This window comes from Sparus aurata, chromosome 5 (genome assembly GCF_900880675.1).
Source record: "Sparus aurata chromosome 5, fSpaAur1.1, whole genome shotgun sequence".
NCBI classification, from domain to species: Eukaryota; Metazoa; Chordata; class Actinopteri; order Spariformes; family Sparidae; genus Sparus; species Sparus aurata.
The window spans coordinates 17,607,321-17,623,329 of record NC_044191.1 but is presented as its reverse complement, the minus strand read 5'-3'; the positions used below and the strand labels follow the sequence as shown (position 1 = coordinate 17,623,329).

The following is a 16,009-nucleotide window of genomic DNA, read 5'->3' as shown; positions in this document are numbered from 1 at the left end:
TGTCCGCTGATGGACTGAAATGGGCTTCGGTAGTAACCTGTGGCCCTTTACAACTTGTGACCTTTGAGAGGTCCATTTGCCTCATCACAATCATTAGTCAACATAAATGTCATCCAGGGGATGACTGTTAAACAGTCAGTGGGCACATACTGACACAATAAGTGAGAGAAGCCGGATGAGTTTTTATACCTTAGAACCTAAAAAAACTAAATGTTACATGTTACATTTCCAGTTCCAGTGCATACGGAAAGTATTCACACCGCTTAACTTTTTCTACACACAATACCCTATGAAAACATGAAAAAAGGTTTTTAAAATGTTTGCAAATTTATTAGAAATAAAGAACGAAAATACAATAAATTCATAAGTATTCACAGCCTTTGCTAAATACTTTGTTGTGGCACCATGCCAGCAATTACAGCCTCAAGTCTTTTGGAATATGAAGCCACAAGCTTGACACGCCTATCTTTGGCCAGTTTCGCCCATTCCTCTTTACAGAACCTCTCGAGCTCCATCAGGTTGGATGGGGAGCGTCGGTGCACAGCCATTGTCAGATCCCTCCAGAGATGTTCAATGGGATTCAAGTCTGGGCTCTGGCTGGGCCACTCTCTCCACAGAGGAACCCTGGAGCTCTGTCAGAGTGACCATTGGGTTATTGGTCACCTCCCTAACTAAAGCCCTTCTCCACCGATCCCTCAGTTTAGAGGGAAGGCCAGCTCTAGGAAGAGTCCTGGTGGTTCCAAACTTCTTCCATTTACGGATGATGGAGGCCACTGTGCGCATTGGGACCTTGAAAGCAGCAGAAATGTTTCTGTACCCTTCCCCAGATCTGTGCCTCGAGACAATCCTGTCTCGGAGGTCTACAGACAATTCCTTCGACTTCATGCTTGTTTGGTGGTCTGACATGCACTGTTAACTGAGAGACCTTATATAGACAGGTGCGTGCCATTCCAAATCATGTCCATTAAACTAAATTTACCACAGGTGGACTCCAATTAAGCTGTAGAAACATCTCAAGGATGATCAGTGGAAACAGAATGCACCTGAGCTCAATTTTGAGCTTGATTGCTAAGGCTATGAATACTCATGTACAAGGTATTTCGTCATTTTTTATTTTGAATACATTTGCAAAAATCTCAAACAAACTTTTTCATGTTGACATTATGGGGTATCATGTGTAGAATTTCAAGGAAATTTTTTTTTTTAATCCATTTTGGAATAAGGCTGTAACATGACAAAATATGGAAAAGGCGAAGAGCTGTGAATACTTTCCGTATGCACTGTATAAATTAAAAGAAGTTTACCACATAAACATACAACTGATCTGCTTGACCAGGATGGTTCGATGACATCCAATTGACGGTGGCATTTTTGGGCCATTTTATGGCAATAGGACAGCTTAGAGATTAAAGGGAAATGGGATAGAAGAGAAGGGAGATGACATGCAGCAAAGAGCTACAGGTCGGACTCAAACCCCGGGCCACTGCAGCGAGGACAAAGCCTCTGCACGTGGGTCATGCACTCTACCAACTGAGCTACAAAGGCGCCTGACATCAGATTTCTTGACATGTTCATCCATCGCATTCTGTCAGCCAAATACATAGTGTACATGTCAATTTCCTCCACATGCTTTATTTCTACCTTTCCAAGGATTCTGTCATATCAGCTACTTAATTTCTACTTTTGTTTGCTTTAAACCAGTACCTGTGGTGGCCATGTTTTCAAGGTCATCAATACTGACTGATCAGTAAATGGGTTGGAAGATTTAAAAACAAGGACAATGATTATTGCTATTCATCATCCAACACCATCATCAAAGCAATGCTCACTCTGGGTAATCACAGAGAAACTAATCTAAGTTTGCTGACTGTCGACTTCTTGGTGAAAATCCAGAGCAAAATAAATGTCTTTGAAACGTGAACACACTGTTTTTAAATTCAACACCTGCTGTTGTTTTCCTCAACTGCCTTTCTCAGACATTTGGGTGCATTCGCAGGGGTTTGTTTTCAGTGTCACGAGTGCTCGTCACAGTCTCCACGATGACAGCAACACCTGAAGCGACCTGTGCTGCTGCCAATCTCTGCGTGGCCTAGATACAGTCTGTCGTTACTTAACATTAACATTTATGACATGTACTTAGGGATAGAGCCCATCTCTCTGAGGGAAGAGGGAAAAAATAGCTGATGTGCAAAATTAGCTCCCTGCTCGTTTTTACAAGCCTCAGTGCGTCTGTCCCCCGGCCGAGCATCATGACAGGCTTTCAGTCCAAGGTCAAACTGCTATCTCGCTCAATCATCCCATCCTCTTCAACTCCAATCCTCTCTTTCCCCCTTTTTCATCTCCTCCCTCTCTCGCCGCCTGCAGCGCGTAAGCACACCCTCATTACGGTGAGTTATTTATGATGGTGCTTTAATAATTCATGGCCACCAGTCTCTGGGGCTTGTGCTGGAGTTGCGAGGGTCATTCATCATGACCTAGCTAATCTCTCGCTCAACTGCCAGGGGCATTCAAGGCTGTGTAATGGCAAGTGTGGGCAGCGTCAACAACCATAACACAGAAACGTACACACAAACATTAACAAGATCTAAATGAAAGACTTTCACGGCCTCAACACTGATTCTGGATCCCAGCCCAGCCCGGCATCAGGACGGTTCCTTTTATTTGTTACCTACAAGACATCTGGGAGTTCAGGCTTGCACCACAATTACAAGATAATGACATTCACTGCTTTAATTAATTGCATTGCAGGGTTTGTCACTGGGTGCCATTTACTTAAATCTGACACACACATCAGAGGAATTCCTCAACATTTTCTTCTCTCTGTCAGATCACCAGGGAGGATAATGTCTGACACAGACAGGTTTTTCATGGAATGAAACCAGCTTGGTTTACATTATATATAAAGAGTACTGAGCATCTGTGAGGGCATCAGATACCCTGCACAGAAAGCGATCCTTCCATGTACCTATAAATAAAATAACAGAAATCAGGGAAGCCATTTGTTCAGATTCCCAAATATTCACATATAGTCTGCAAGAAAAGATAAAATCTGATGATACTGTGATAACTACCTGAGAAGACCATTCAAAAGCTTTCAAGTTTACGAAATATCAACATTTTTTTTCAAAATTTGTTCAGAAAGCTTAAATCCATTAAAGGATAAGTCCACCAAAAAATAGAAACTCAGTCAATATCTACTCACCACCATGCTGATAGAAATTCAATAAAACTTTTTCAGGAGTTTTGCAGCAAAACACCTTTGCAGCATTCATTCTGTCAAGCTTGTGCAGGTATTTCTGACAGAATACCTGCTAAGTCTTTTAGCTTAGCAGCTAATGTGAAGTAGCATAAATCTGGCTGGAGTTCTGATCTTTTCAGACTTTTCGTTCTCTGTGCACCTTAAAAGTTGGTTGAAATGATCAACAGATCTCTATTCTGCTTTTATCTTCATTGATTTTGAGGCTGAGAGGCAAAAAAACCTTTCTAGGTCAAGGACTTCTAACACTTTTGTGTTAAAATACACAAATACAGAGACTCATCAGACATTAAACTGCCTAAGGAAACCTTACGGTTTTCTTACCAACCACAGCATCATAGAAACATCAATTTTTTACATAATAAATCTAGTGTTTGTAAAAAATCCTATTATTGATATCATGAAAACTACAGTGCAGTATTAATACAAAGGACATTTGGGATTATCCAATGCACAGACCAGTTTGAGGTTAAATGTTGCTGTCCATGTTGCTGTAGACATCGCTCCTAATGTTTTGAAACAGTCTTTTTCGGAAAGAGCTTGAAATCAAACTAGACTGAGATATTTTCAGACCTTGTACTCTGTCATTTTCTTCCTCAAAATTCTCACTCAAACCCATCTAGGATTGTTGTGGTGTACCACAAATACTCTGTTTCAATATGGTAAAAAACAAGGTTTCGGCATGTTGCTTGTTATCCAGTCGAATATGCCAACAATTTATTGTTTTGTCAATAAATAAACAAGCTATTTAGCTGCCACTACACTCTTAACTACACAAACAAAATCAATAGTTTCAGAAATGAACTACCCTGTTTGTGTAGCATAATCATCCAAAACAACTTTTTCAACGGTCAGGAATAAACCATCTCCAGCGAACGATCAATCATTTTAAGCTACTCTTCTCAGGAAAACATGATTCACTTCCAGATGTATTTTAACCTCTCCCTAGGTAGTTACTAGCCATGAACAATCAGGGTAAGGTGTATACAACTATTCAACAACAACACACCACATATGATTTGGCTTGGAGTCTTTTAACTGCTAGAAGCACACAATGTAAACAAACAGTACACCTATACTGGAGGCTCACCATGTCCAGGCAGTGAGGGGGTTGTGGGAGGCGTCTAGGTGAGGACCAGGGTCCTGTCACTCGGCCTCTTCATGCAGTCAAACGTCTCTCGGCTGTTGGCCTCTCGGTCAGTCTCACTGTAGGAGGAAAACAAGAGTGAGGGAAAAATATAAACTCCAAGCTTCAAGGAATTTGAATTTTAACCTTGTATTTTTTATCATACACATAGAACATGCACGTTTGTACATTTGTTGCCTCAGGGATATAGATTTAACCTTTGTATTTATAATATCTGTTGCTTGTAATGTTGGTGATCCAGGATTGAAAGCTTATTCTAAGCTGTGCTGAATAAACATTGGCTAAAAGCTTAAAACGTGGTGCTGCATTATCCAGGCTAAACTGATCCTCCCAAATGTCAAGACTTAAAACCGTAGAGCTTCATTTTGCACAAATATTAATTTCTGACATCGTCAAAACTACAGTGAATGTAATACACAAGAAATTAAAAAGTAAAAAAGCTTCTTGGTATATTATAGTTTTGCCCTATAAGAGAAGCTGCTTGAGAATTTTGTGCGGAGCCTTCGTTCTAGTTCATCCCAAAGGTGGCAGATGGGGTTGAGGTCAGAGCTTGTGCAGCATGCAGACCACACCAAACTGGTGGAACAATTTCTTCATGGAGCTGGCTTTGTGCATGGGTATGTTTACCTGTTGAAACAGGAAAGGAGCCAGTGTGAACTGATGGCACAAAGTTGGAGGTACAATTTTATCTAAAATATCACTATGTGCTGTCGCATTAAAGTAATATTTACCTTCAATGGGAGGTGCCTACCTCAAACCACACAGAAGGCCCAAGGTCAGAGTTATGAAGAATATACTGAATTAAATTAATCCACCTAGTGCTGAAACATTTAATCACAAATGTATGAGGGATTAGGGATGTTTAATATCATTGCAAATTAAATATCTTTATAATTTGGACAGTTATTCTGAAGAAAGATGCAATTTCAATGCATCAACTTGGCCTCTGAGAAATAGCCTATGACTATTTTCAGATTTTTTGTTGAGACAAACCAATTAATCAAATATAAATATTATTATAATATTATAATATTGTTGGATTTAAAGTTTAAAAGATGTTTATTCCAGCGCCTACATTAATGCATCTCCAATGCATTTTGTTACAGCTGTAGTGACTGAATAAGCATGGAGCTTCTAGCCTGCAGCCGAGACGAGGAGTAGGCTACGGAGGTCTGGTAAGATCACTTCTTCACAACCCCAGATTTTTTCATTTTCAAACTCTTCAGACACAACTGACATTGACACAAGTGATGTCACACAGCTCCCTCTTGGAACAACTTTGTACTTTCTTTCTGGGTACTTTGACGGGACCAGTCAAATCTGTGGAGTTCCCCTAATAATGATTTTGTAAAACCTGCGTAACTGGTCCATACCAGTTACGCAGGTTTTACAAAATCATTATTGTTTTCATATTCAGTTTGTTCACCTAACAAACATAATTTTGCTAATCGGGGAACACAAAATTCTACAATTATGTTCAACTGTTCTTACAGTTTCTCTTTTTCGCCATTTACAGCATAAATGATCGTCTGACCCGCCATGTACAGGATTAATTTATGCCAAGTAAACTTTCCTCTTGTTGGTAAGCGAATGCTAGTATTAAAGTCGATCTGGTGTCTGCATGTGTCACATCAGAGTGCAAATCATTCATCTTAACTGAACAGAAGCTTTATGTTCAATATGGGACATTTCAAAAACTTGCTTTTCCTGATTAAAAATAAACCAGCTTTTGAAAAATACACTTTTTTTATTACAAGCCACTTAAATTCTGGTGTTGCTGTGAGTGTTTGAACATTATCTGGCCGCAGACACACTTACATATTAATTAAATTACGCAGAATATATTCTCATTATTAAATGCATTAACTGAAGCTGCTTTGCTCACGCGGTCAAATGCTAATGAGATGTGAGCCTGAGCCTGTGGTGAAACCATGTGGTGGTGCTGGTGTTGGAGGAGAGAGCACGAGCGCTACTGCTGCGTGCCACCCTGGGGGAATCAATGGGGTCGAGCTGAGCGGCAATTAGATTCTCCGTCACCTTGACCTTATTTTCAATGACAGCAGAGCAGGCAGATGGTGGTCACTGCGACAGCTCTGCCTTTATCTTCTGTTCTATTTGCAGAATGGGTTTAAGCATCCAGTCAAATAAACACAGAGTGAAAAAGTTTGAAGAGAAATATCAGGAAAAAGGATGTTGATCAATACGGCACAACAATTACTGGGCCAGCTGCAGCGATTTCTGCCTTTCAAAGCCCCACACTCCTGCTTCAGCCCCGTTTTGGAACAAAAACTCCCCAAACAGTGCAACTTCAAAGCGTTTACAACTACTCAATAATGGAGACCGTTGCTACGTGTAAGAGACCAGGAACGCTACACATGAATGCTAACCAGCCTTATTTTCACGCCGAAAGCAAGGAGAGAAAGGCAGAGCTGTGTTTCTGCCACAGTATTCAGTTTGATGATACACCACCTCTTTACGACACATTTCTGCTACATCTCTGTTCTAAACTGGATCGCACATCTCTGATCGGAAAATGTGACTTAACTGATCGTTAGAGGAGGAAAAGGGCAGAAGAAAGAGGAAGGTGTTACTCCAGGGGTACCTATCTATACATAGTTTGACTTGGTATGTGAACAGCTTGGATACAAACAATTTACAAATTCAAACCTCAGACATTGCACTCCTTGGTACCAGATCGCTAGAAATTAATCAGATTGTAGGAAGATTTCCTTATTCACAAGCACACATACTGTGATGTATGTGAGGGATTTAACTTTTTCATGTTTAAAGCTGAGAGCCTCAGATACTTTAAGAAATGTCAGAATTTAATTGAAATTTCGTCCAGCTAACTGTTTTTTTCACAGGTAAATCACATTTAATTGTATCTTTATCTTTTTTTCCAATTAATCAATTTAATTCTCAGCCTACAGCTCAAACCATAATTTCCTTTTGCATGGGGTGACCAGGAGACCAGGGATATGTAGTGTATAACAGGCCAACAGCAAGGCAGTTGAGAGGCAGGAGCAGAAGGAAGTCAGCTAATGTTGTTATAAGGCTACAACGCTGACTAAGAAAGGAGGTCTGGGTGGATGGATGAGTTCACAAAACACCGAAAAGGATTTATAGGACTGCTTTCGGTTTGTTCCCACCATCAGTCAATCTTCTTGTTTTAACATGAACACAATTCTTACCATACCGCTCACATTGACGACAAAGCTTCCCTGTCCTTAAAAAACGCACTTATTTCAACCCAGACCTTGATCCTTCCCTAAACTATAAATGTTAAATAAAAAAACAGATTTATTTTTCAACAGTGATGTTCTGCAAAGGCCCAGAAAAAAATAATGCTGTCCTGTTGATGTGAACCTCAGATAAAAACAAAAGCTGAACGATGTTGTAGAATTCCAACAAGTAAATCAGCCAGCAGATTATGCTTTGACCTAATCAATTCATATTTTAAGTATACAATGTAAATACAATTTCCTTTTGACTCGTTGATTCCTTTTTCACTTGTCTTAAAAAAAAACTTAAAAAATAAAACTGTGTTCTGACTCATTTGGCTAAGACTATGTTTGAAGTCATTGGACTTCGACACACCCCAGGTAACTCTCTCTCTCTCTCTCTCTCTTTTTTTTCTATCAAATATTTGATTTGATACATAAAGTTATCAAATTGGCATTGGACTACAAAATACAAGTCCGCTGCTATGTGAAAACAAACAAGATGTGACAGACATGGAGAGCAAGAGAAATCTATACAGGACGACTGACATAATTACAGCCCGAGGAGACAGTAGTGAGGACATTTAGTGATGGAGCAGCAATCATTTCAACCAAAATGCAAAGAAAAACCCATTTAATAGTGAAACACATGGCACAAGGACAATAGGAACTACAGGGCCATCCATGACTGTGTATACTTTCATACTGTATTCTGCTGCTCTTTTAATAAATTCCCCATGTGGGCTCATTTTCCAATAACCTTTCATCTCCCTGAAGAGGGAAGGTGATTAAATGAAGATAATTAAGAATACAGCAATGACTTTTTAAGGACGTTGACGGGGCTGCAGTAGCAGCAGATGGTGAGCTCAGCATGTGACAAAAAGACAATGCTGATGAAAAAAAAACAGGCTAGAGAGAGTGTGAACACGTAAGCGAGGATGTTTTTTTTCCTCTGCATAAAAATAGACTTTATACGCAACTCTCACGAGTTGTCCTGACATCATTTTACAGAAAGAAAAGCCAATGCAGTGAACAACATTCACACCAGGTCCTTTAAGCTCATCTTTTTCCTTTAAGTCAGGTTTATTTGCATAGCCCTTAATCACAGTTGCAGTCTCAAAGGGCTTCACTACGCCCACATTATGAGACAATAAATGAAAACGACACACTGCAGCCTCAGAAGCACGCTGAGAGCAAAAACCCTGCGTGAGCTTTTTCATTTTATTTCGCCAAACTGTAATTAACATCATTAAAGTCCAGTCAAAGACAAATGTTTGCAACAATTATGCTATGAGAGAAAAAATTAGGCTCACTACCATTTAGTGCTGTGTTACACATGTAATGCTTTGTTGTACAAGTAGTGTAAATGAGCTTGGTTGGTTATGAGGAACTGGTTATTTATAACTGTGGAGGGCCAGAGCTGGGCAACGAATCTGCTCTGGGTAGAGCTTCATGTCTCTGTGAGGCAAAGCAGGAAGGGCTTGTAAATGCCCCCGATAATATGAGGAATCAAATCCCAGTTTTTTTTTTAATTTAGGGGTGTGATCATACACTAGGGCTGGGCGATATGGCTGAAAAATGTATCACAATATAAGTGTTTCATATCATTCGATATCGATAATTATTGATTTGTTAAACTGAAATAAGAATGCAACGGGGGCCAAGCAGGTGAATAAGATTCTTGAATCCAGACTTCTCAACTGTTCTGAGAGGGAGCAAGTCCTTCGCTAAATGATACGCCACTGCATCCGTTATTTCTTTATAACATTTTGATGTTTTTGTTGTATGGCACTGCTGCTAGGGAAACCCTCCCTGGTGGTCCGTTGTCGCTTGTGTGGTGTTCCACCTGTACCGGCAGATGTCTATGGCTGTGGCTGTTTGATGTTGCTGTACTCCAACGGATGAGAGAGGCTGAGGGTGGTAAAATAAATTTGTAGTATTGCCAGACTTGGTAGGGACGACAACCCTAAGGGACGTTCAGACCGAACGCGATAGACGCGAATGGAGCGGCAACTCTACACTGAAAATCAATGTAAATGGTGCGATGACACGCGATTCAGGCGGCGGCGGCGCGAATGGAGCTTCTGGCGCGGCGCGTCTGAAGCGACGGTCTGACTCTTGTCGGACTCTTGTCGGATTTAAAATATCCGAAATACTGCCAAACTGGTGACGTGACCTTTCCTCTTTTATCCACAATTTTCTCTCGTGCTGTTGCACTCATTTTCTCCTTTCACTCCACGCTGTTCTTTTTGTTAAAGCAGTTATGAGGCATGATGGCAAAACACGAAAGTGCTACTGTGCATGTCACTCAACAGGTTGTTGCTAGGTTACCAAAGAGCGAGTGAGTTTGTTCATGCCACCAACCTTGCTTAGCTGGGCCGGGGGAAGTCAAGAGACTAAAGCCCTTCCTCTGTCTACACCATCCAGAATGCCCTGCGGTTCTGGATCGGGGTTTTCTTCGGAAGTATAGTGAAATTATCGAATGTTCTATCGAACATATTTTCTATTAATATTGATCATGTGTCTATCAAGATAGTTATCGTTATCATTTTATCGCCCGGCCCTATGATACACACAGGGCATTAGACAAGACGATACACAATACTGGGTTCACAAGAATGAGAAGAGGTTTGATAAAACTTCAAAATATTTTTTTAAATTGAATTTGACTGAAAGGCACAAAATGCAAATCAATGCAGGTTTTAACTAGTAATTATGTTGTGAATGTCACTTCAGTTCTACTTTCTGACTGAGTATGAATTATCATATGCAGTAAGAGACACAAACAATGCGTAGACAGTGTAAAAGGTTTTGCCGCAAACTCAACTGACTGGCTCCTCTCCTGTACGGTTTCTCATGAGTCTATTCAGACCTTATAACTGTGCATGAACTTTGTGTGAGCTTCTAACTCCTAATTGAAGTTGAACCTTCTAACTGAACTCCTTTCCACAAAATGAAAGTAAAAATTAAAAACAGCATACATCACAAAAATAAATAACGTTTTTCTTAGTCTTATTATTTAAGTGCAAACCATAATCAGAGTAGTACTTTCTCAATACTTGAAGTGCAAACTGAGACCGAACAAATTTCTCTTCAAGCATGACATAATAGTGAAGAGCTGGCTACAACTACACTGCCCAGCCTAAGGTATGGCCATGCTCTTTGTCAAGGGTATAAGCATGTCTACGTTTTCTGGCAGCAGATGAGACCTTTGGAAACTAACTACACCACATTGCCGAAAGTATTCACTCACCCATCCAAATAATTAAAATCCGGTGTTCCAATCACTTACATGGCCACAGGTGTAGAGCACCTAGGCAAGCAGACTGTTTCTACAAACATTTGTAAAAGAATGGGTCGCTCTCAGGAGCTCAGTGAATTCCAGCGTGGTACTGTGATAGGATGCCACCTGTGCAACAAGTCCAGTCGTGAAATTTCCTCGCTCCTAAACATTCCACAGACAACTGTCAGTGGTATCATAACAAAGTGGAACGATTGGGAATGACAGCAACTCAGCCACGAAGTGGTAGGCCACGTAAAATGATGGAGCGGGGTCAACGGATGCTGAGGCGCATAGTGCGCAGAGTTCGCCATCTTTCTGCAGAGTCAATCACTACAGACCTCCAAACTTCATGTGGCCTTCGGATTAGCTCAGGAACAGTGTGTAGAGAGCTTCATGGAATGGGTTTCAATGGCTGAGCAGCTGCATCCAAGCCATACATCAGTAAGTGTAGGGCCCTATGAAATCCGTTTTATTTTTTCCCAAATTCCGTTTTATTTTTTCCCAAATTCCGTTTTTTCCGTTTTAATTTTTGGGAATTCCGTTTTTTTCCGTTTTAATTTTTGGGAATCCTGATTTACTCTTATTATACTACTAAAAACAGTGTGTTTTCAATGTAAATAACTCAAATGTACACAAATTAAATAGAAATTACCTTAAATTAATTGAGGGGACAAACATATTTCCTCAATACTGTACCGTACAGTACAGTAAAGTGCATCAAAATTATTTTGACTTCATCATGTCTTCATACAGTAGTATATTTTGTGTTTTTATGGGTTTCATTGAATAAAAACATGGTCAGCTCTCAGGCAGATCCAGAAAAGCCTCCCAGCCCAGGCAGAGTCAGCTAAGAAGACTGTGGCTAACGGGGCTAGCTAGCTAACAGCAGCTACTGTTAGAAGCAGTTAACGGTCACTCTGGTATTATATGCAAATAATATGAATCGGACAGTGGCTAACTCTGACGCATTACACCTTTAATTATGATTTCTCAGGTCTGCTTCTTTGCAAAACAACAGTTCACCTGACACATACAAGTCGTTCGGGAACTGCTCAGCTCTGTACTGAGGGGTAAATGTCAAGTTTCTCAGCTTTTTCGCCGACAAAGACGGAGCCGTGGGCAGCCACTTCGCCATGCTTGCAATGTTTTGACGGGAGAGCTCAGTCTGTGGGGAGGGGGGCGGCGGCGACTTGTTGTGCCACCCAGATTTGGTTCCCCCCCTGCAGTTTTCCCCAGACAAAAGTTCCTCTTCCACACGAGAACAACATGTCAGTGAAATTATGTCAAATTCCGCGATATTCCGTGTTAAAAAGTAGATTCCGTTTTAATCGGCCAATTCCGCGATTCCGTCCGCAATTCCGTGATCGCGGCAATCATAGGGCCCTATAAGTGTAATGCAAAGGGTCAGATGCAGTGGTGTAAAGCACACCGCCACTGGACAGTAGAGCAGTGAAGACGCGTTCTCTGGAGTGACGAATCACACTTCTCCATCTGGCTATCTGATGGATGAGTCTGGGTTTGGCGGTTGCCAGGAGAACGGCACTGGTCTGACTGCATTGTGCCAAGTGTAAAGTTTGGTGGAGGGGGGATTGAAAAGGAACTCTGAATGCCTTAGCATACCAAAAGATGCTGGACAATTCCATACTACCAACCTTGTGGGAACAGTTTGGGGATGGCCCCTTCCTGTTCCAACATGACTGTGCACCAGTGCACCAAGCAAGGTCCATAAAGACATAGATGAGAGAGTTTGGTGTGGATGAACATGACTGGCCTGCACAGAGTCCTGACCTCAACCCCAAAGAACACCTTTGGGATGAATAGGAGCGGCGACTGAGAGCCAGGCCTTCACAAATGCGACCTCACAAACGCGCTTCTGGAAGAATGGTCAAAAATTCCCATAAACACACCCCTAAACCTTGTGGAAAGCCTTCAGAAGAGTTGAAGCTGTTATAGCTGCAAAGGGTGGACCAACGTCATATTAAACCCTATGGATTAGGAATGGGATGTCACTTAAAGTCTGTGTAAAGCAGAAATAAATTTGTGTTATGAGTTTGTCACACCCAAGAAACATGTGTCTTTGACCACTGAGCCAAATTTGAAAGATTAAAAAAATTATAGTATATAAAATTAGGTCTCAAAATCATGGAAAAACAAGCACTTCTCTCTGCTGTGAAACGCTGGGGGTGTGTCAGTTAGATGCGCTGGAGCCACGCCCACGCACGGGAGGGGAGCCTCCTCCATGTACTGTACAAGGACGTAACCTATAATAACAATGGAAGCTAGCAGCATCATCAGACGGACCCAGCCCGACCTATTTGAGCCATCAGAGCCAGAAACTGACTCTGAGTCAGACACTGATAGTGCTCAGCCTCGTTCCTCACAGTCCATGTTTTACATTACACACAAACATAAAACCCCAGTCTACATATAATTCTTTGTCATAGCTATATTGGTGCACATAAAATATTACCTGTAGATTATCATTGTGCTGTCAGATGGACTCCGCTCAGGGAATGAGGCCAAATCATGTCATGATTAAATGCAATAACATTTGCTAACATTACATGGGCATGACAGGATGCATGATGTAAAATCACTTTCAGGATTTGCACCTTCAGCAAAATGCATTTAATTGCCCAAATGTACAATATTTATAACATACATAAGCACACACTTACACTTAGAGCTTAGATCTGGCCCAAAAAAAATCCAGCCCGACCCGACCCGAGCCGAGCCCGTGCAGTGAACGCGTTACTCTAATCTGACCACTTTTTTCAGTGAGGAGTAATCTAACGCGGTAATATTTCCAAACCACTAATCAGATGAAAGTTACTTATTCGAATCACTGTGCGTTACTATTATTTTTGTCATTTTCCTTAGTAAAAATATATATTTTTGCTTTATTCTTGCGTCTCGGGGAGTGACGTCACGTGCGCGAGAAGTCATGTTTTCAGCACGAGGACACTCACTCACGTGTAAAACCACGCAGCGGCACAAACAACATGGAGGGAGGAGAGAGATGCGCCTTTCTAGCTGGAAATACAGTCATTATTTTGAGTAATTTAAAAAAAAAACACACACACACAAATGCTTGATCAAGGGCCGGCACAACCCGGCCCGAGGACATTGACGGGAAATATCGGCCCGACCCGGCCCGCGACCCGTGGTCCCAGTCAGGTCAGGGTTCGGGCTCGGGCAGAGAATCTAAACTCTACTTACACTCTCTGGCGGGCACGTAATGCCGGATGAGAGACCTGTTGTCGGCGGGACGGTCACATAATGCTGGCGGCGGAGATGAGAGCATGCGCTGTCGGCGGGATGGGAGGATGCAAGCCGGGGACGGAGAGGGTCGGTTCAGCCCCACTGACCAGCGTCAACAGACTCTTCAGATATCCAGACTTTACCTGGTGACAGTTGCTGTAACTATCGGGGGTAAAGTGGACACTGCAGAACCTGGTGATGGTAGTGATTTTAAACTCCTCTTGACAAAATCGATCCACCGTTTCCTTACAGCGTCATTACCCTGCACACTGTGGCATCCAGGAAAGATGCACGAGCGATGTAGAGGAGACATGACTGTTTAGCTGACTGGTTGACTGGTTAGCTAGCTGCAAACTATTCTAAGCGATGCTATGACTCGAGAGCCAGCGGAAAAACCACTGAAGCTAATGCGCTGAATATATTTATACCACTTCCACAGCAGGTTTATGCAAATAATGGCCGCGTTGCGTAACGAAATTTTTAAACAAAGTTTGTGAGCCTAGCTCCAAAATTTAATTCTTAATGGTTGAATGGCTTTTTACATGTTTTAAGGAAATACATTTATGACCTTTTTAATGTGTTTAGAAGAAAATGGCTGAATTTGCTTTACACAGACTTTAAGTTCATATGCAAGTAAAGGCAGGTGAGCGAATACTTTTGGTAATATAGTTTGTGTCTCCTGCAGTTGAAACGACACGATCACTTGGAATGGAGGTAACAGGGATGGAAAGGCTCCATTGGTTCCAACGTGTGGAGGAGTCGCTGTTTTCCGCCAAGGAAAGTGGCCGCATATCAGCTGCAATGAAAATGGTGATGTCTTTAATTTTTGCGTTGGATCTAGCACTGGCCTGTGGAAGTTGATGCGCAAAGACGTTTGCGCAGTTGACTCCGTCATGCTTGCTACTGCTCTGTCCGTAATGTACTGATATTGCGAGACAGCTTTTCACCTCGATGAGAAATAGCATCCTGTGTTAATATTGCAAGATCTCATGCCATCCAGTATCTAGTTTAAAATAGCAAATTGAATAATACAAAAAAATAAAATAAAATGTATCTGTAATATTAGGTCCTGATTTTTTCTGTTTCCCTTCTCTCAATGGCAAGGCTCATATAATCTCTCTCTGTCCTTCACAGCATCAACACAAAAAAACCCTACCTTGCCTCTATATATGACATTTTTCCAGCCACGCTTTAAGACGCTCTTTTTGCCACTTTGCTCAGGTGCGGTGAAAGAAAAGCAACCAACCTCAAGAAAATTGACACAGGCTGTGCTTCAATTGTGTGATAGCCTGACGATAGCCAACCACAATTTCTGACACGTTAGAAATTCATCCAAACATCTAAAAGCTGGTCGGGAGCTGTTCGATCGGTCCTAGCTCCTCCTTGTACACTGTGTACCATTGACACCTGATGATACTTCATTTCTGTTTGAATCTAAGATGAGTCGTACAATATATATCCAGCTGTAGGCTTCAGTATTTCTATATTTGTATCGAAACTGAAATCATGACACTCAGATCCATGAACATGTATCGCGGTGTGTGAAGGCAGAATCGCGACACAACTTCCAGTCCAGATCCAGCCCTATGAGCTATAAGTAGCCCCTTTCACCCAGAGACGCCACATTAACACCACAGCAGCGGTTTGCCAATTGTCCGCCGTTGGCCGTTCACACAAAGTGAAGCACTGTTGAAGTAAAGACGAACCGCTGTGTAACTCGGACTAAAAGCCGGCACTGCGGCTCCTAAAGAGACATGACGGTCATCGTCATGATGATGACGTGTGTGTGTTTTCACGGTGTTTCCCCGGTGTCCCCCCTGTCTATCTAAAGTAGCTCAGCT

General features: G+C 41.7%; 1 protein-coding gene across 2 annotated transcripts in view; it reads right to left on the bottom strand.

Moving 5' to 3' along the window:
• Positions 1–16,009, bottom strand: part of LOC115581707 (spermatid perinuclear RNA-binding protein-like) — a 77,776-nt gene that overhangs the window by 36,854 nt on the left and 24,913 nt on the right. For both annotated transcript variants that reach the window (XM_030417010.1, XM_030417011.1), the window contains exon 2: positions 4,347–4,462. In XM_030417010.1, coding sequence (XP_030272870.1) covers positions 4,347–4,349 — 3 coding nt within the window. In that variant the 5' untranslated portion in view covers positions 4,350–4,462. The remainder of the gene's footprint in view (positions 1–4,346; positions 4,463–16,009) is intronic.